The sequence below is a fragment of the Bombina bombina genome, chromosome 5 (assembly GCF_027579735.1).
Source record: "Bombina bombina isolate aBomBom1 chromosome 5, aBomBom1.pri, whole genome shotgun sequence".
Classification (NCBI taxonomy): Eukaryota; Metazoa; Chordata; class Amphibia; order Anura; family Bombinatoridae; genus Bombina; species Bombina bombina.
In genome coordinates this window covers 193,356,012-193,377,621 of record NC_069503.1, presented here as the reverse complement: position 1 = coordinate 193,377,621, position 21,610 = coordinate 193,356,012, and the positions used below count along the sequence as shown (strand labels likewise).

The following is a 21,610-nucleotide window of genomic DNA, read 5'->3' as shown; positions in this document are numbered from 1 at the left end:
CTTTATTTTATCCCTCCCTCTCTAGTGACTCTTGCGTGGAAGTTCCACATCTTGGGTATCTGCTATCCCATACCTCACTAGCTCCTGGACTCTTGCCAATTACATGAAAGAAAACATAATTTATGTAAGAACTTAACTGATAAATTCAATTCTTTCATATTGGCAAGAGTCCATGAGGCCCACCCTTTTTGTGGTGGTTATGATTTTTTTGTATAAAGCACAATTATTCCAATTCCTTGTTTGATGCTTTCGCTCCTTTCTTATCACCCCACTTCTTGGCTATTCGTTAAACTGAATTGTGGGTGTGGTGAGGGGTGTATTTATAGGCATTTTGAGGTTTGGGAAACTTTGCCCCTCCTGGTAGGAATGTATATCCCATACGTCACTAGCTCATGGACTCTTGCCAATATGAAAGAAATGAATTTATCAGGTAAGTTCTTACATAAATTATGTTTTATGCTTACCTGATAAATTTCTTTCTTTTGCGATGTACCGTGTCCACGGCCCGCCCTGTCTATTCAAGACAGATAGTATTTTTTTATGTAAACTTCAGTCACCTCTGCACCTTATAGTTTCTCCTTTTCTTCCTTGGCCTTCGGTCGAATGACTGGGGGGTGGAGTTAAGGGGGGAGCTATATAGACAGCTCTGCTGTGGTGCTCTCTTTGCTACTTCCTGTCAGGAAGGACAATATCCCACAAGTTAGGATGAATCCGTGGACTCGGTACATCGCAAAAAAAAGACATTTATCAGGTAAGCATAAATTTTGTTTTTTGTATACCTGGGCAGACATGATCAGTTTTTGACTCCTCCCTTTTGGTCTTGCTACAACTTCCAGGATTTTTTCTTCTGGGTGCTCTACTATCTGTTGTCAGAGTTCAGGTAATAGCTGTTACTCCCTACTTGGATGATATTTTGGTTCAAGCTCCCTCTTTACCTTTTAGTGACTGCTCACACAAAGAAACTACTCTGGTGGTTTCTTCGTAATCATGGCTGGAAGGTCAATGTTGCAAAGTGTTCGCTGACCCCGTGTACAAGGGTTTCATTTCTGGGAGTGATCTTAGACTTGATCTCATTGCGACTGTTTTTGACAGAACAATGCAAGCTCATATTTTAATCTGCTTGTCGGAATTTACAGTCCCTATCTCAGGTGTCTGTGGCTTGGTGCATGGAGGTACTGGGTTTGATGGTGGCAGCATCAGACACCATTAATTTTGCAAGGTTTCTTTAGCGTCCACTACAACTATGCATGCTAAAGCAGTGGAATAGAGACCTGTCTGTCTCAGAACCTGTCTGTTAATCCATCTGCATTCTTCAGACAAGAAAAAAAAATCTATTTCTTGATGGATATCCTCATCCCAATTTCTTTGGGGATGGTCTTCCTTCACCAATCATAGGAAATAATTGCCATGAACACCAGCCTTTTGGGTTGGGATGTGGTCTGGGGATCTTGAAGGTCTCAGGAAGTTTGAGCTCACGAGGCGAGGTTTCCAATTAATATCTTGGAACTCTGTCCGATCTTCAGAGCTCTTCAGGTGTTGCCTCTTCTCAGGACTGTTCCATTCATTTGTTTTCAGTCTAACAACATTCCGTTAATAGCATATATCAGTCATCATCAGGGTGGTACTCGCAGTGCTCAAACGATGAGTTTTGCATACTGAATAGGGCAGAAGCTTATCACTGTACCATATCAGAAATTCACACTCCTGGGTTCCACTGAGGGTAATTGCTTGGATCTGACAAGAACGAATTTCAGCAATATTAATAGCTCCTGCTTGACCCCGCATGAATGACATGGTATGCTGATCTGATTCAGATGTCATGCTCTCCTCTGCAGCGTCTCCCTCAACGCCCCATTCTGTTATCTCATGGTTTTTTATTTTACCCTATTCTTCAGTCTCTCAATTTGAATGCTTAGCTCTTTCCCAAAGATCCATATTTTCACATCAGTCACTAGAAGGATTTACCACGGGGTGTGGAAGGTGTGTGTGTCTTGGTGTTCAGCTTAGGGTTATACATGGCATTTTTCTTCTTAAATGGAAAGAGTCCACAGCTGCATTCATTGCTTTTGGGAGTTAAGAACCTGCCCACCAGGAGGAGGCAAAGACACCCCAGCCAAAGGCTTAAATACTCCTCCCACTCCCCTCATCCCCCAGTCATTCTTTGTCTTTCGTCCCAGGAGGTTCATCTCCTACCTCCCTTTTCAGATCGACTATATACTCTCATATTCCATTACCTCTACTGATAACCGTTTCAGTACTGGTTTGGCTATCTGCTATATGTGGATGGGTGTTTTTTGGTTAGTATGTTTTCATTACTTAAGACACTCTCAGCTATGGTTTGGCACTTTATGTATTTATATAAAGTTCTAAATATATGTATTGTACTTATATTTGCCATGATTCAGGTTTCAGTATATTTCCTTTTGCAGACTGTCGGTTTCATATCTGGGAAATACATTTATTTTTTTTTTAATAATTTTTATTGAGGTAATAAAAAGTAACAGCAAAACAGATAATATGTCCAGACACATATCCAGGTTAATAACAGTGATGATACAATTCTCAAACAAATAATAGAGCTAATACATTGAAATACTAATACTGCCATTGCGAACACTATATCTAAATCGCAGCAGTGCTATGGAGAAACGTGTAAAGAATTTTATTATACAGAATATTAAGCTCAAAGGTAATAGAGTAGCTCTTGAGACGGCAATGACGTTATGTCTGAGATTGTGATCAGAAATGATACGGTAGCTGGGATTAACTAGAAAGGAAAGTGGTGTATGGCAAAAATGGATGTCTGGAACACATCAAAATGAAACCTCATTTTTTAACTTTTTGTTTTGGGGAGGAAAAGGGAATGCAGCGGGCAAGAGCCGCTCGAAAATGGAAGGGGGGGAGGGAGGGGGCGGAGCCAGTTAGGGGGGCTGTCTGGCATAGCTTTATGCCTCTAGGCTTTTGTATGCAAGAAAAATAAAGGTAGCCCCCTGAGAAGAATATGCACAAGGCGAGGTATTTGTATATATGGAGAGCAGAGGGCTACTGCATGAACCCCTCTCCTGGGGAGATGCCAGCTATAGGCGATGTGGGTAAAAGGAGTAGGGGTATGACCCGCAGCTAATAAATGCCGGCGGGAAAGGGAGGAGAGGGGTCCTAGTAGATGTGGTTATATAATAGTAACACTATGAGGAGAGTTTGTTACAGGGACGAAGCAATTAGTGTCGTAAGTAAACCAAATATCACAAAGCCATAAAAAGACATAGTAGTTTGTAAGACAACTATTTACATAAAATGAAATATCCCTAGATTATATATAATAGTGGTATGTAAGAGGTTCTATAGGTTAAACCAAACTATAAGATAACTAGTTTTGTGAAATATAAGTACTTCTTGACTAGTTTGATAGATCTATGGTTAGACTGTTAACTTAATATCATACATCGAATTCCCCTAGATTCTTCTAAGAAGGGCATCTTACTTAAGTTAGTCTAGGGCGAACCTCCGAAACAATAATGATAGGTGAGCTAAAGGTGTCAGGGACCTGTTATATGAGCTTACTGAAATATACATAATAAGCATAGAGGGAGAAGGATCACAAAAACATATTGAGGAACATTAAACCCCAATGAACATTAATTAGGCTAAGAATTCCAATCAACTCTCATGGCTTCTAGGATATTATCAGAAGAATAAACACACATTGTTTTTAAGCTAACCTTTGGAACTATGTAAAAAACCTTTACTAAAGTATGGGTTAAGACTATCTAGGACAGGGCATAATAGAGACATTCCAGAGGGAAAGCATATATTCAGAGGACATCCCCAAAATGTGGAGCATATACCATACAGTAAGTGGCATGCAGTGAAGGACATTCATAGACTAACTAAAAGCTCTGTCTGATAGGATCTAGAATATTGCAATATTTGACAAGGGACAGAGTATGATAATAAAACATACTCCACGTATCAGGTGGTTAACATGTATAACTTACAGTCTATAGAAAAGAAACTAGTGCAGAGAGAAGAGTATCCGTATGGGGTACAACTCTTATAGCAGACATAGGGAGCGAACTATAACTAAATAACTGCGCTCATGTGTAGAAGATAACATAAGTATACATATAGCATACAAGAAAATGTAGGTAGCAGCTATCAGCTAGGTAATTCAACTCCAAAATATTGTGAGTTAAACATATAAAATTACATATATGACACTGAGTCACGCAGTGTGTGGGATGCAAATACAGGGCATTCATAGGCTAGCTAGAAGCCTTCAGACTGACAACATTCAAAATATAGTATTAATTAGCAGAGAACATATAATAACAAAACATATCCCACATTTTAGCTAGGGAAAAGAGTATAAATGGCATTTTATAGAAGATAAACTAAACATTTAGAAATTAGCCTTATAAAGTGAAATTCTTTTACAAGAGATATAGGGATTAAATCGTGCCCAGATAACTACGTCCATATATAGAACAGAGTAGTCCTACATGTAATATAAATGGAAATGTGAGTAGCTGCTATCATTTAAAGAACTAAAATCTCAGAGGCAGTGCAAGTTTGGGTTAGAAACATGCATACATGTTGTTGAGCTGTGTAGTGAGTAATAGGTAGTACAGGACATGCATAGACTATCTAAACACTCTAAGGCTAATAAGAATCAAAGTATGGCAAGCATCAGCAGTGAAGATATTGTCATAACTAGAAACATCCTGTTCTTTAGCTAGTTAAAGAGTACAAACTGGAGTATTTAAAAAAATAAACTAGTGCAGGGTAAAGATTAATCTCAAGGATTATAACGCTCATAATTTATATGCTGGAGTGCTCTATAACTAAATAACTGATAATTTACAGATTGTCCCACAGCAAGAGGAGTGTGTGGTAGGAGTATCTAAAGTAGTTTATCTTATAACCATGATGGGGGCAAATGATGCCTAAAGCATTAACTGCCAGCTATATATTTTGTGCCCTATATCTCATCTAGAACTTTTTACATGCCCATATAGCAATTCAACACATAAAAAAAAAAAAAGAGAGAGAAAGCTAAGCATTTAAAAGAAAAAGAAAAACAAACTTTGAAGTCATTAATGCTCAAACATGTACCAGTTAAACATAAGCTACAATGAGGGTTTACTATATAATGATTTGCAGAAGCAGCTTAGTAGCCTTATATGGATGTGCATCCCAAATTGAAGCCCCTTAAGTGGGGATAAAGTAACCATACAACATAGTGAGCTAGGAATTAGGTGGTTATAGATATTATCATACTAGAGTGTGAGGTATCTTTAAAATAGTGGTAAAAATCGTCATATGCAGAAACACCTCTGAGGACCACATATTAGAACAGCCAGATGCTGAAGAGCTTAAACATAGAGAAAAAGTTTATACCCCCTCAAATAAGTATTTCAGAGAGCAGTAATGTCCATCATGGTGTCCGGACTGCCCATAAATTATTTATTTGTCAGGTTGAGACCTGAATAACAGGGAACTCAGGCAGACTAGCCAACCCCAGTCTGTGCACCACATCTAGTATATGCTGACTGTCCTGTGTCCCACAGCCACCTCGATCGCTGATTCGGATCTTTTGAGAGAGCACTGCTAGCGCAGAGAGTGCTCTGATAAGGCGCAGCACTAGGGTAGTCCCCAATGAAGCAGTTCCTATTCCAAGCGCTGCACAGCCATCCATAGGTGAGATATACATAGCAGCTATCTTTATACTCATAGTAGGGGACATAGGAATTCCCGACAAATAGTTGATGACTCAGGGGCTGTGTGGTGCGGCCAGGCCACTCGGGTTGTTCCGTGTGAGTGAGTTCTAAACCATTATCGGTCAGAGTGAATGAGCCCGCAGTAGATTTCCTCTTCGTGTTGGAGTCTAGGATGTCGCGCTGGGAACTGTCAGGTAGCTCCTCTGGGTCAGATCCAGCAGCGGGTCCATCTGTAGGAGCTAATGTAGCGTCCGTGGGGCTTTGTAAAGGAGAGTGGGCTGTAGGCTCAAATGCGTCTCGGACTAGTGGCCGGTGAGGAAGTAGCACTGCTAGCTTGTCTCCCAAAGCGATCAGGTCATGTTTTAGCTCCCAGTAGAAGGTCTGAAGTAATTGCTCCATCTTAACCTCCCATCCGTCTAGAAACTCCATTCTAATCCAAAATGGCGATTCGCGCCTCTATATTGAGGCGCTTGACACCGGCTCTAGGAGAAGTTCCTCTGCGTAGCTCAGGTTCAGTTTTCTCCATGCATGGATGGGAATGTAGGTACAATGAGTATCCAAGATAATATGTGAAAGGAGGTCTCTTATACACAAATAACTACACTATATAAAATTATAGATGAGGAGCTCTGGAGATGCACGTCCGTTTACTTTGGTAGTTTTTTTTTTAGGAAAGTGTATTTCTTACCTTGGGTGTAGTCTTTTTCAATTGACTGTCATTTTAAATTCGCGGGCAGAATTAGGCTTGCGAGGGCACAAAATGCCAAACTATATTGCGTAATTTTTGGCGCACAATTTTTTTGGTGCAAAGTTACGTTCAATAACGCAAATTCGTCATTTCCGGTATCTTTGTCGACGACGAGTCCTTTCACAAGGTTGCGTCTTCAATGACGCGAGTGTGTCATTCCCGGATATTGTTAGCGTCAAAAAAAATTCTCTGTTTGTGCGTCATACTTGGCGCCAAATATTTTCATTATTTTAAACCCCATTCCTATATGCCTCTTGCCTTTTTTCTCTATCAGAGGGCAATGCAATTTGCATTTTTTTCCAATTCCTGAAACTGCCATATAAGGAAATTGATAATTTTGCTTTATATGTTGTTTTTTTTCTCTTACATTTGCAAGATGTCTCAATCTGATCCTGTCTCGGAAATCACTGTTGGAATTCTGCTGACTGATAACAGTTCTACCAAAGCTAAGAACATTTGTTGTAATCTTGTGGAGATTATATCTCCAGCTGTGGTTTGTAATAAGTTGTCATGCTTACATGCAGCCTGTTGCTGTTCTTTTAACATCTAATGTACTAGATATACCTGTGAATTTATAAGAATTTATTGCTGATCGATTCAGAAGGCTTTGTCTGCCATTCCGCCTTCTAATAAATGTACTTCTAATAAATGTAAAGGTCTTTTAAACCTTCTCATAAAGTTGATGAAATTTCGAATGACCGACAACATACTGAATTATCCTCCCCTGATGAGGATCTATCTGATTCAGAAGATCCTTCCTCAGATATTGACACTGACAAATCTACTTATTTATTTAAAATTGAGTACATTCGTTCTTTGTTAAAGAAGTGTTGATTATATTGGATATTGAGGAGACTAGTCCTCTTGGTAATAAAACTAGTAAACGTTTAAATTTTGTTTAGAAACCTCCTGTGGTTATTCCAGAGGTTTTTCAAGTTCCTGATGCTATTTCTGATATGATTTCTAAGGAATGGAATAGTCCTGGTACTTCTTTTATTCCTTCTTTAAGGTTTTAAAAATTATATCCTTTGCCAGCAGTTAGATTGAAGTATTGGGAAAAGATCCCCAAAGTTGATGGGGCTATCTCTACTCTTGCTAAACGTACTACTATTCCTATGGAAGATAGTATTTATTTTAAAGATCCTTTAGATAGGAAACTTGTATCTTGTCTAAGGAAAGTTTATTTATTTTCAGGTCTTTTTCTTAGGCCTGCAATTTCTTGGACTGATGTTGCAGCTGCTTCAACCTTTTGGTTGGAAACTTTAGCGCAACAAGTATCGGATCATGATTTGTCTAGCATTGTTAACTTGATTCAACATGCTAATAATTTCGTTTGTGATGCCATTTCTTTGATATTATCAAAATTGATGTTAAATCTATGTCTTTAGCTATTTTAGCTAGAAGAGCTTTGTGGCTTAAATCTTGGAATGCTGATATGACTTCTAAGTCCAGATTGCTATTTCTTTCCTTCCAAGGTAATAAATTATTTGGTTCACAGTTGGATTCAATAATTTCAACTGTCACTGGGGGGAAGGGAGTTTTTTTGCCTCAAGATAAAGATCTAAGGGTAAATCTAACGCTTCTAACCGTTTTCGTTCTTAAATAAGGAACAGAAACCTAATTCTTCCCCAAGGAATCTGTTTCCAATTGGAAGCCTTCTTCAAATTGGAATAAATCCAAGCTATTTAAGAGCTCAAAGCCAGCCCCCAAGTCCGCATGAAGGTGAGGCCCTTATTCCAGCTCAGCTGGTAGGGGGCAGGTTAAGTTTTTTCTAAGATGTTTGGAGCAATTCAGTCCAAAATCATTGGATTGAGAATTTTGTCTCTCAGGGGTACAGAATAGGATTCAGAGTAAGACCACCTGTGAGAAGATTTTTTCTCTCACTCATTCCAGCAAACCCAGTAAAGGCTCAGGCTTTCCTGAAGTGTGTTTCAGACCTGGAGTTATCTGGGGTAATCATGCCAGTTCCGTTTCAGGAACAGGGTCTGGGGTTTTATTCAAATCTATTCATTGTCCCAAAGAGAGAAAATTCATTCAGACCAGTTTTGGATCTAAAAATTTTGAATCGATATGTAAGAGTACAAACTTTCAAAATGGTGACTATAAGGTCTATTCTGCCTTTTGTTCAGCAAGGGCATTATATGCCCACAATAGACTTACAGGATGCATATCTTCATATTCCGATTCATCCAGATTGCTTTCAGTTTCTGAGATTCTCTTTTTTTTAGACAAGCATTACCAATTTGTTGCTCTTCCTTTTTGGCCTAGCGACAGCTCTAGGAATCTTTTTAAAGGTTCTCGGTGTCCTACTCTCTGTTGTCAGAGAGCGGGGTGTTGCGGTGTTAACTAATTTGGACGATATCTTGGTACTTGCTCAGTCTTTACATTCTGCAGAATTTCACACAAATCGACTACTGTTGTTTCTTCAAAGACATGGTTGGAGGATCAATTTACCAAAAAGTTCCTTGATTCCTCAGACGAGGGTCACCTTTTTAGGTTTCCAGATAGACTGTGTCCATGACTCTGTCTCTAACAGACAAGAGACAATTAAAATTGGTTTCAGCTTGTCGGAACCTTCAGTCTCTATTATTCCCTTTAGTAGCTATGTGCAGGGAAGTTTTAGGTCTCATGACTGCATCATCGGACACGATGATTTCATATTTTCGTTTTCATATGAGACCTTTCCAGCTTTGTATGCTGAATCAAAGGTGCAAGGATTATACATGGATATCACAATTAATATCCTTAAATCCCAATGTTCGACTATCTCTGACTTGGTGGTTAGATCACCATCGTATAGTTCTAGGGGCCTCTATGGTTCGTCCAACCTGGACTGTGATCACAACAGATGCACGTCTTTTCAGGTTGGGGAGCTGTTTGGGGATCTCTGACAGCACAAGGGGTTTGGAAATCTTAAGAGGCGAGATTACCAATCAATATTTTGGAACTCCGTGCAATTTTCAGGACTCTTCAGGCTTGGGCCTCTAGTTATGAAAGTCTAGCGGACCTGATCCGCCACTGCGGATCAGGTCCGCCAGACTTCGGTGAATAAGGCGAGCTGCTAGTGCAACGCCGCCCCCTGCAGACTCGCAGCCAATAGGCCGCCAGCAGGGGGGTGTCAATCAACCCGATCGTACTCGATTGGGTTGTATTGTTGCGATGTCTGTCCGCCTGCTCAGAGCAGGCGGACAGGTTATGGAGCAGCGGTCTTTGTGACCGCTGCTTCATAACTGCTGTTTCTGGCGAGTCTGATGACTCCCCAGAAACATGGGGCATCAAGCTCCATACGGAGCTTGATACATATGCCCCTTGGCCTCTGTTGAAGAGAGAACCGTTCATTTACTTTCAGACAGACAATATCACAGCTGTGGCATATGTCAATCATCAGGGTGGGGCTCACAGTCTCCTAGCTATGAAAGAAGTATCTCAAATACTTTCTTGGGCGGAATCCAGCTCTTGTCTAATTTCTGTGGTACATATCCCAGGTGTAGACAATTGGGAAGCGGATTATCTCAGCCGTCAGACTTTACATCCGGGGGAGTGGTCTCTCCATCCAGATGTGTTTTCTCAGATTGTTCAGATGTGGGGTCTTCTAGAAATAGATCTGATGACTTCTCATCTAAACAAGAAACTTCCCAGGTACCTGTCCAGGGATCTTTACCTGTCCAGGTCCAGGGATCTTTAAGCGGAAGCAGTGGATGCGTTGACACTTCCTTGGTTCTACCAACCTGCTTATATTTTCCCGCCTCTAGTTCTTCCAAGAGTGATGTCCAAAATCATCATGGAACAGTCGTTTGTATTGCTGGTAGCTCCAGCATGGCCTCACAGGTTTTGGTATGCGGATCTTGTTCGGATGTCCAGTTGCCAACCTTGGCCTCTTCCATTAAGGTCGGATCTTCTGTCTCAAGGTTCATTTTTCCATCAAGATTTCAAATCATTAAATTTGAAGGTATGTAAATTGAACGCCTAGTGCTTAGTCATAGAGGTTTCTCTGACTCAGTGATTAATACTATGTTACTGGCTCGTAAATCTGTTTCTATAAAGATTTATTATCGTGTTTGGAAGACTTATTTTCATGGTATTCTTCTCATAAATTCGCTTGGCGCTCTTTCAGAATTCCTAGAATTTTACAGTTTCTTCAGGATGGTTTGGATAAGGGTTTGTCTACAAGTTCCTTGAAGGGACAAATCTCTGATCTTTCTGTTTTATGTCACAGAAACATTGCTAAGCTTCCTGATATTCACTGTTTTGTACTGGCTTTGGTTTGTATAAAGCCTGGCTTTAAATCAATCTCTCCTCCTTGGAGTCTTAATTTGGTTTTGAAGGCTTTACAGGCTCCTCCTTTGAGCCTATGCATTCTTTGGACATTAAACTACTTTCTTGGAAAGTGTTGTTCCTTTTGGCCATCTCTTCTGCTACAAGAGTTTCTGAATTATCTGCTCTTTCTTGTGAATCTCCTTTTTTTTCATCAGGATAAGGCGGTTTTGCAGACTTCTTTTAAATTCTTACCTAAGGTTGTGAATTCTAACAACATTAATAGAGAAATTGTTGTCCCTTCCTTGTGTCCTAATCCTAAGAATTCTTTGGAGAAATCCTTACATTCTTTGGATGTGGTAAGAGCTTTGAAATATTATGTTGAAGCTACTAAAGATTTCAGGAAGACTTCTAGTCTATTTGTTATCTTTTCTGGTTCTAGGAAAGGTCAGAAGGCTTCTGCCGTTTCCATGGCTTCGTGGTTAAAGCTTTTGATTCATTCAGCTTATTTGGGGTCGGGTCAAGCCCCGCCTCATAGAATTACAGCTCATTCTCCTAGATCAGTCTCCACTTTGTGGGCTTTTAAGAATGAAGCTTCAGTTGATCAGATTTGCAAAGCAGCAACCTGGTCTTCTTTGCATACATTTACTAAATTCTACCGTTTTGATGTATTTGCTTCTTCGGAAGCAGTTTTTGGTAGAAAAGTTCTTCAGGCAGCTGTTTCAGTTTGATTCTTCTGCTTATGTTTTAAGTTTTTTCATTTAATGAGAATTAACTTATATTTTGGGTTGCGGAATTTTTTTTTCAGTGAGAAATGGCTGTTTTTATTTTTATCCCTCCCTCTCTAGTGACTCTTGCATGGAGTTCCACATCTTGGGTATTGCTATCCCATACGTCACTAGCTCATAGACTCTTGCCAATTACATGAAAGAAAACATAATTTTTGTAAGAACTTACCTGATAAATTAATTTCTTTCATATTGGCAAGAGTCCATGAGGCCCACCCTTTTTGTGGTGGTTATGATTTTTTGTATAAAGCACAATTATTTCCAAATTCCTTTGTTGATGCTTTTTACTCCTTTCTTTATCACCCCACTTCTTGGCTATTCGTTAAACTGAATTGTGGGTGTGGTGAGGGGTGTATTTATAGGCATTTTGAGGTTTGGGAAACTTTGCCCCTCCTGTTAGGATTGTATATCCCATACGTCACTAGCTCATGGACTCTTGCCAATATGAAAGAAATTAATTTATCAGGTAAGTTCTTACATAAATTATGTTTTTTCATACTTTAGTCCATATTGATATTTCCTCTATCCAGTTATGGAGGATTCTGATGCTGAGACTGTGCTTGTTTCAGACTCAGTTACGGAGGATTCTGATACAAGACTCTTTTGATTTCAGATTCTGTGTCCGGTGACGAATCTGGATTGGCCTCGTTGACACATGTCAACCAGTTTTGTTCCTTATGCCATTTCAGAGCGCCTGGTTCCTCGGGCTCGTGGAATCAAGGGATTGCTGAGCCATCTTCCTCTGGGGGTCCTGTCCTCAGAGAGGCGAGTTCCCTACCAATACATACTTCTACACATGCGGGTAACCCAGTTTCTGATTTCTCCATGCAGGGTGGCGTGTTCCCCCCCCCGGAGGTTGCAGCACGTTTTCGTTTCCACATAATGTTGGCGATTGTTCAGCTGCAGAGTCCAGAAGTTTCTTTGAGAATGTGCTCGTGCCCTATTGTCCCGGGCCTTCCGCCTTGGGGAGGGCCTCTACAGTCTCCCGCGGGTGTAACTGTCCCTGAGTGTTGTACCTTTCATTACAGAATTGTGCGCCTTCAAGTATTGCTCAGACGTATTTTTCAGTTATCTAATGAACCTATCGTTGCTAGATACAGGGAATTTCAGTCTGCTAATTCGAATGGTGCACCTCATTAGACATGTGGGTATGAAGTAATCCCCTGATTGTCATTTGTTTGAAATCTTTCCCAGTGTTTTTGAAAGATAGGGCTCAGTTTTGCTGGTCCTGCGGGTAGGCCTGTGTCTTTTTGGGCGTTAACCTCCAGGTTGCCTTATATTTTAATTTTATCCGATGGGATGTCTTTTATTTGTTTTTGTTTCCTTCGGGAACCTTCTGGGATTGATACTCTTTGTTACTTCTTCGGAAGTTGTTTTTGACATGTTCGGTCTTGCGGATGTTCAGACACGTGGCGCTGTTCTGCGCGGCTGGTTCGGTAGAAGCTCCGAGTGCTCAGGTTATTGTTTTTCATGTTCAACTAAGCATTCGAGAGGACCTGTGGGTCCGTGAGGCGGGAAGGATTATTTCAGTCCTTGTAGTCTTCAGTCATAGATTGCCAGGCAGGGGATCATTCTATCTGACATCTGATTTTATCAGAACTTAGTTTTCCTCCCTTATGTGGTGGAGGATTGGAGGGCTTCGCGCCCCTTACCGCAGTTGAGCGGTTTGGCCTTCTTTCTCTGGATTTGTACTTTTGGGCTTGATCCAACAGCTTGTACAGGATAGCTGTCAGTTTGGAACCAGTTGCAGCTCTTGACACCTTGCAGGTTTACGCGTAAGCTGTTTATAGTGTATCTAGATACAGCTCTTACTCTTTGATGGGTACTGTCTGTCTGAGTTATGAGACCTTTGGGTCTTCTTCCATTGTCTCCGGGTGAGTTGGATCTCCTTTTAGGGATGTGTTTCCGGGTGATGGTTGTTCCCTGCGGGTACTTTGTTTAGCTCTGGGTTTTCCGGAGCTGGATAGGCTTAGTGCCTTTCTCTTCCTTGTGTCCTCTGCTTGTGCAGAGGTGATAGGGAGACTAATCCTGCTAATTTTTTTACCTCGAGGTATCCCTTGGTTGTCCTGAGGCCCTGAGAAGTATCTTCATACGACTTCTAACCTTGCTTCTTGGAGCGTTGGACTTTAGCTAGGGGTGGTTCCTTCCTTTGGTCAGGGCTTTCCAGTTCTCTTGCTATCCGGATTCACTGGATATGCATCCGTATCCCCTGTGTCTGCTTTTTAGCCAGCTGGGGTGTTTAGTTCTAGGGTAAGGTTTGCCTGAACTATTAGGTGCCCGGACTTGTTTTTCTCCCTGAGACTTCCGGTTGCTGCAGCTTTGCTTGGGCTTTTTCCTGACCCAGTTTTGGGTGGTTTTGGAATCTTGGATCTAAGGGCTGGTCGGGGTGTTCCACGGTAGTGGAAACTTGGGCTATATCCTTGGTCCATCTACCTAACCTGGTCATGGTTGGCCATGTTTTCTGAGTATTTTTAACTCTTTGCCACCATCATCTGGTGGTTAGTGGTGTGGCTTGTGCCTCAAGGGTTGTTGGTTAATACCCACCTACTGGCGCTGGATGTCCAATTTCTGGTGGGCCTTAGGGTTGCATTCCCCTGGTCAGCTTGCCAGTGTTCCCATGGATTCCCTGCTCTGCAGGTGAATGGGTTGGTTGTGCCTCTGCTTGGCAAGCTAATTGTAGGGGGTCGAACATCTGTGTTGGGAATTTCTCTTCCCATTAGCCAGTGATTTGGGGCCTTGAGTACAGTTGTTGCCCTTCCAGCATCATCCCTTTCCTTAGGGTTATTCTCCTCCCTGGAGAGGCGGAAAGGTGACATGGAGATAGTCCTTGCTTGGGGCTTCTCCTGGATGGGAGGCGGAAAGGTGGGAAGGGTTCCCCCTGGCTCCAAGTCAGACTTATTGGGCCTTTATTTTGATAGATCCTTAGGTCTTTGTCCTTGCTGTCTGTTTTCAGAGTCGGGTTGTACTTGTAGTCTGTGGGGATGGCTGTGTTATCCTTATGCTCGTTCCTGTAACTGTTTCAGAATTTTTTTGTTCCCCTGTCTTGGATTCCTGTGGCTGGGTTGGTCCAGCTGGGAGTGGGTCTGCAGGTCAGGATGGCCAAGCGGTCTAGGGCACTGCGTTCGGTCGCAGTCTCCTCTGGATGTGTGAGCCTTGTTGAGTCTATCCTGTTAGCTCAGTCTGCTAGGGTATAGATTTCCTTTCAACTTGCTCCATTGATTTCTGAAGAGGGTTTACTCTTCCTTTGGATCTGAGGGTATTCCCTCTTCTCGGGGGGCCTCGATTGAGTTTTGATGTTCCCCTTTTTAGGGACCTGTGTGTAGGTCCAGCAACTTAGGTTGCCTGGAGCGTGCCCTCTGTCTGGGGCTTGCTTTTGAGGTCTGTTTCTTGCTTGACTGCTTCTTCCTCCTTGCAAGTACCCTGTCAGGGTTTTTTCCCTGTTTTGTTTGCCATGTGCTGCTGGCAGCTATTTTACTCACCTCTCTTGCTGACTATGGTGCATTGTGGAGGATGCTGCTCATTTCCTGCACTTCCTTTTATGGCCAGACTGGTGTGCATCATCCGTGTGAGACAGGATGCAGTCTCAGAATTGTGATGTCATCACTTATTATTTAAAGGGCCTCTGTTCAGTATGCTTTGCCTTTGCGTTGTTTCAGACCTGTTTGTGAGAGTTCCTGTGTATTACCTGGCTGCCTGACGTCCTTCCTAGTTCCTGATCCCTGGCTTGTTCCTGACTCTGCTGTTTTCCTTGTTCCTGATTCCGGCTCGTCTGACTATTTGCTTTGGCTCCTGACTCTGCTCATCTGACTACCAGCTCTGGTTTTGACTCCTGGCTTGTTATTTGACTTGTGGACTTTTTATTATTTTTTGCTATTAATAAAGGTGTGATTATTTTTGCACTTCTCGTCTGTCTGATTCCTGGCACCCTAACATACCCTCTGTGTCGTCCTGTTATGCACTCTGTGTTCTCAAACTTAGGGGTTTCACCTGGGTGTATTACACATTTTTTCATGGTGAATACTTTTTTATTCTATGGTCAGACACTGGGAGGACTTTGCCTCTTCAGTGGCATTCCTTGCTTTCAGGATGTTGGAGAGACGTCTTTCTGTCTCTGTGCCCGGTCATATCACGGGTTTCGCTTGGTATAGGCATGGCCTCCTTGCCCCTTTGGGTCTCTGTGAGCTGGGCTCACTCGTGGAGGTGTTTCTTTTTTGTATTAGGGGACCTTGCAGTTTCCTTGGTTCTCCTTTCCCCTTGGGAGTTTCGGCTGGTGTCTCCTTCATTTTTGGAGGATGAGCGGTGGGGGACCGTCTGTTGGGCGACGGTGTCTCCTGGAGGACTGTTGGCTCAGTCGAGTCAGTTTGCGGTCTCTAGTTTGGCTTCTGGACTGACTGTGAGTCAGTGTCTTTGGGGCTTTTTCCTCTTTTTCTCAGCTTCGGACGAAGTGGAGTTTTTTTATTGGGTAGAGGTCCAGGCCTGGTGCCCTCAGTATGGGCCGCCTATTGTACCCTCCCATCTTGGCATTCAGTGTCCTCTATAGCTTGGGTATTGTTTTCCCAAAAGTAATGAATGCAGCTGTGGACTCTTTCCATTTAAGAAGAAAAACATAAATTATGCTTACCGGATAATTTCCTTTTCTTCTGATGGAAAGGGTCCACAGCTCCCCACCCGTAATTTTATGTGGTGCGTCATTATTCTTCTGGCACCTTTCACCCTGATATTTCTTATACTGTTCCTTGTTCCTCGGCAGAATGACTGGGGGGTTAAGGGAGTGGGAGGAGTATTTAAGCCTTTGGCTGGGGTGTTTTTGTCTCCTCCTGGTGGCCAGGTTCTTAATTCCCAAAAGTAATGAATGCAGCTGTGGACTCTTTCCATCAGAAGAAAAGGAAATTATCAGGTAAGCATAATTTATGTTTTGTTCGGATTCCCTGACTTTTACAATTTCTTCAAGATGGCTTAGACAAGGGTCTATCGGCAAGCATTCTAAAGGGTCACATTTTATTGCACAGGAAGCTTGCTTGTCTTCCAGATATTCAAGCATTTGTTCAGGCCTTGGTTAGAATCAGTCCTGTTATCAAGCCCATCTCTCTTACATGGAATTTGAACTTGGTCCTAAGGGTTTTGCAATCTCCTCACTTTGAACCTATGCATACATTGGATCTACAGCTGTTATCCTGTAAGGTTTTGTTTCTATTGGCTATTTCCTTGGCTAGGAGAGTCTGTGAGTTGTCGGCTCTTTCTTGTGATTGTCTGAACCTGTGTTCGACAAAGTAGTTTTACACACTTTCTACAGCTTCTTACCTAAGGTAGTTTCTTCATTGAATATTAACCAGAAAATTGAAGTTCCTTCCTTATGTTTCTAATCTGAAATCTTTGAAAGAGACATAATTACACAATTTAGATATAGTCAGGGCATTGCAATTTTATCTACAGGCTACTAAAGACTTTCGGCAGTCCTCCACTTTATTTGTTTTGTTTTCAGGTAAATGCAAGGGTCAGAAGGCAATTTATGTTACTTTAGCTTCATGGTTGAAGAGTCTCTAATTCATAGAGCTTACTTGGAGGAAGACAGCTGCTGCTGTTACATATTACATTTGATTTGTTCTGTGTCTACTTCTTGGGCTTTCAAGAATGAGGCATCAGTAGAATAAATTTGCAAGGCTGCAACATATTGTTGTTTCTACCATTTTGATGTTTTTGCCTTGGCTGAAGCAGTTTTCGACAGGAAGGTTCTTCAGGCCTTAGTTCCTGGTAAATAGGTGCCTGGCTTTCCTTTTTGTCCCACCCGTTTTTTTTTGTGGGCTCCACAGCTTGGGTATTTGTGAATGGATCGTAGACTCTCACTACCATAAGTAAGAAAACATAATTTATTCTTACCTGATAAATTCCTTTCATTTTTGGTGGTGAGAGTCCACGAACCCGCCCAATTCTCCTACTGGCGGTAGTTCTGGTTTGCACCTCTTTACCCTACTATCTTTCTTCTTCCTCCTATTCTTGGCTATAATATTGGGAGGGTCAGGGAAGTAGGACGGATATTAAAGCTCTTAGTGTAGGGTGTCTTTGCCTCCTCCTGATGGCCAGGTGATACATTTCTAAGAAAAAATTGCCCATCACTTACTGAGATCAGGTGCCTGCTACAGGGGTTCTATATATACCCCAAATGATAGCTTCAAATGTTCAAAAAGGTAGCAACACCACTATTTGACCGAGTGGTGCTGCTACTTTGTTGAACATTAGGTGATACATTTCCAACAGTAATGAATCGTTGACTCTCACCAAGAAAGAAAATAATTTATTAGGTAAGAATAAATTATGTTTTTGTATTTCATGTTGGTTTCAAAATAAAAAAATATTGTCTGTAATGTAGCATTTGGAGGATTAATGATGATTCACGGTGCAAAAGCTGAGATGAAATTGCTGCTGTAAATGACAAGAAATGTTATACAAATTTGTAATTCGTATAAAATTGTAATTTGTATGTTCTTTTCTTTTGTATTGTAACAGATAATTGGTAATTGTGTCTCGATCCTAGTTCTGAGCTCTGCATTGCCTGTCATGTCAAGAACATTAGGTATGTCCTGCGAACATTAATATTTGTTATGGTTCTTCAGTTCTGGAGGTTGGGGAGTACATGATTCTGACAGCCCACACGTTTTGCAGCCAGTCTTTTAAGGTAGGACAAGCCTAGACTAGCAATAGAAAAAACAAAAAAGTATAGGTACAAATCCCTAAATCCAGACTTTTTCATTACTATTTATTTCAAAATAAAATAATTATAAACCATGGGATAGGAAATCCAAATTTTCTTTCACGGTTTACCTAGGTATGCTTTTCAACAAAGGATACAAAGAAAGTAAAGCAAATTTGATAATAGATGCAATTTGAAAATATGTTTAAATTTGCATGCTCTGTTTGAATCATAAAAGTTTAATTTTAACTTTACTGGCCCTTTAAGTGAACTCACAAGATACAGGAGTAGATATACATATTCCAGATATTCTTGAATTACCTTATGATAAGTTTATAGCCTGAGCATTAAACGAACACTTAACACCTTGTAATTAAGGTACCTTGCTATAGAATAACATATCAGACAACTCTAAACATTTTATACAAATTAACAACTTGCTTGCTGTAATTGTTTTTCATTTGCCAAACTTATTTCCTAATCTGGAAAGCAGTCTGCAGACGCCAAGGCCTGCCACAGTCATGATGTTAGTAAAACAAGCATTATTTTGTAGTTATTTGCTGAAGCTAATTAGGGAAATATGTGTAGCAAGGTTAGCCTTGATAATTCTGCAGGGTGAATTTACAGTCCTGTGAATTAGAAAATCCAATTTTCATAGCTGAATTGCATAAAAAGTAATATAGCAGCATAACAGAACATTTTATATAAAAAGCTCAATGTGTTTACTGTCCCTTTTTAAATACTTCTTGCATTTTGTACTTTTGTGAGCTTGTCCCACGCTCCCTGGAAAGGCTAACAAGCAAATCCTGTAAGGTTTTCTTCAAAATGCTGCAAATCGGTAGCCAATTTATGCAAAATATTTTTTTCCCTTCATTTTTTTATTAAAGGGATAGGAAATCCAAATTTTCTTTCACGGTTCAGATAGAGCATGCAATTTTAAACAGCTTTCTAATTTACTTCAAGTATCACATTTTCTTCCTTCTCTTGGTATCTTTTGTTGAAAAGCAGGGACGTATTTTTGGCGCACTATATGGCAGCAGTTTTGCAAAAATGTTAACCATTTGCAAGAGAACTAGATGGCAGCGCTATTTCCTGCCATGCAGTGCTGCAGATGCCTACCTAGGTATTACCATTGGAAAGAAGCAAATTTGTTAATAGAAGTCAATTGAAAACTTTAAAAAAAAATTTTTTTTTTGTATTCTCTGTCTGAAAAACAAAAGAAAATGTTTTGCGTTTCATATCCCTTTAAGGTGATTAGGGGATTTGCATGATGGCAAAATATTGGACTAAGCATTCTGTGATTTGCATTTTTATTTATTCTCACTACAAACAATGTTAATGAATAAGTCTGTGTAAAATAGTGTGCGAACTAGAACAGAATGTATGTGTCACTTAAGCTAATACACTGTTTCTAAAGCTTATCTTGTACTCTGTAGGGTTTGTGGTAACATTTGGTGGTAATGTACACTGGATATTGAGAGAGAGGATGCTTGCTGGGTACGATTGTTGTTACTAAGTAAACAAATTAATTGTGAAGCCTACTTTTTTTTTTCTTTCTAGCCTAACAAATTACATTCTTGAATAGTTTGCCATAGAGATAAATAAAAGAATAAAATAGAAGGAAAAAAGGGAAGGAACAATTAGAATGCAGCTGACAAATTCAGACACAGCTGTCCAAACAGGATTAATAGACTGCATTAAAGTACAGTGAGTCATGTGGTGCTTTGCAGAATATCATGCATTGCATTGCACTACATGTTATGCCTTTTGGTTCTGAATAGATGAAAGGGCATAAATGCATTAAACAGATTCATAGTCTCCCAGTATTAAAAAAAAAAATCCCTTAAATAAAAATAAAGAATCAAAGTGTGAACTGGACTAACCATGATGGGAAAAGCAAGCAGAAAAAATAATCAAAGTCTTTTCAAATTATTTGATCTTTCAATTATTCTAGTATGTTTAAGATATAGGTAGAACATACGCCGCAACTTCAGCATTCCGTGATTATGCACTGTTATAAAGAGCTCACTTCTAAATCTGCATACAAATAAAACATTGTGTTGTTCAGTGTCAGTAAACATAGGGTCACACACAGCTGACGTTGTTCAGGAAAGTGAGGAATATGGAGGAGGTCGTATATTTAGTTCTACGTACATTCGAAAAAAACAACTTGAGGAGTAAGCAGTTTAGAGCAATAGTCAATGGCCTTAACATCAGAAACACGTCTGTAAGATAAGACACAATAAAGTAGCTAATTTACAAGTTAACTCTTTATGGACACAAAGATTAATTTTGAGGCCAATTTAAAAACAAATTTAAAATTAAATTGATTTCCCAAAATTAGGAATATTTAGAGGAAAAGGGGCTTTCATTAATTTGCACACTGTAATATGTTTTCCTATGGGGGATTATTAAAGGGACACTGAACCCAAATTTTTTTTCTTTCGTGATTTAGATAGAGCAGGCAATTTTAAGCAACTTTCTAATTTACTCCTATTAATTTTTCTTCATTCTCTTATTTGAAAGAGAATGCATCTAAGCTAAGGAGCCAGCTAATTTTTGGTTCAGTACTATGGACAGCACTTGTTTATTAGTGGGTGAATTTATCCACCAATCAGCAAGAACAACCCAGGTTGTTCACCAAAAATGGGCCGACATCTAAACTTACATTCTTGCTTTTCAAATAAAGGTACCAAGAGAATGAATAAAATTGATAATAGGAGTAAATTAGAAAGTTACTTAAAATTGCATGCTCTATCTGAATCACAAAAGAAAAAAATTGGGTTCAGTGTCCCTTTAACTCATGGCCTTCTGAAATGATGATAAATAACAATTATGAGTGCTTGAGGCCCAGGCGTCTTGTAGTAAGAGTTTAGCTGCTGGCAAAAGGCCCTCTGATGCCCAGGATCCCCCTGAAATTGTCCAGGCTATTAACTGAAGGGATTGTAGTAGCACAAGCTTGTGAAAATCTCATTGGGATTTGTCAGCAAGTCTAGCTATACAGATTCACACACAAATCTGTATCCAGACTTGCTGACAAATAAAATGTGAGTTTGTCAATTTCCCAATTAGAGATAATAAGGAACATTAAATCCTAAAAAAATTATAGATAAAATGGTGCATTCATAAAAACATTTGTCTGAGAATAATAGGCAGATGTAGGTTTTAAAATATTAGTTTAGTGTGTAATATTGTAGTGTCCATAAAGCAAGCATGTTATAACCCACGTGTCGTCCTTTGCTGAAGCCAATTAGGGAAACATATAAATGAGTCACTTAAAGGGACAGTCAGCACCAGAATTTCTGTTTTAAAAGATAGATAATCCCTTTATTAGCCATTCCCCAGTTTTGCATAACCAACACAGTTATATTAATACACATTTTACCTCTGTAATTACCTTGTATCTAAGCCTCTG

At 40.3% G+C, this 21,610-nt stretch overlaps 1 protein-coding gene across 3 annotated transcripts in view; it reads left to right on the top strand.

The window, feature by feature from the left end:
- The window catches only part of LMBR1 (limb development membrane protein 1), a 777,013-nt gene that overhangs the window by 729,525 nt on the left and 25,878 nt on the right, over positions 1 to 21,610 (top strand). For all 3 annotated transcript variants that reach the window (XM_053713821.1, XM_053713820.1, XM_053713822.1), the window contains exon 15: positions 18,012 to 18,078. In XM_053713821.1, the coding sequence (XP_053569796.1) occupies positions 18,012 to 18,078 (67 nt within the window). The remainder of the gene's footprint in view (positions 1 to 18,011; positions 18,079 to 21,610) is intronic.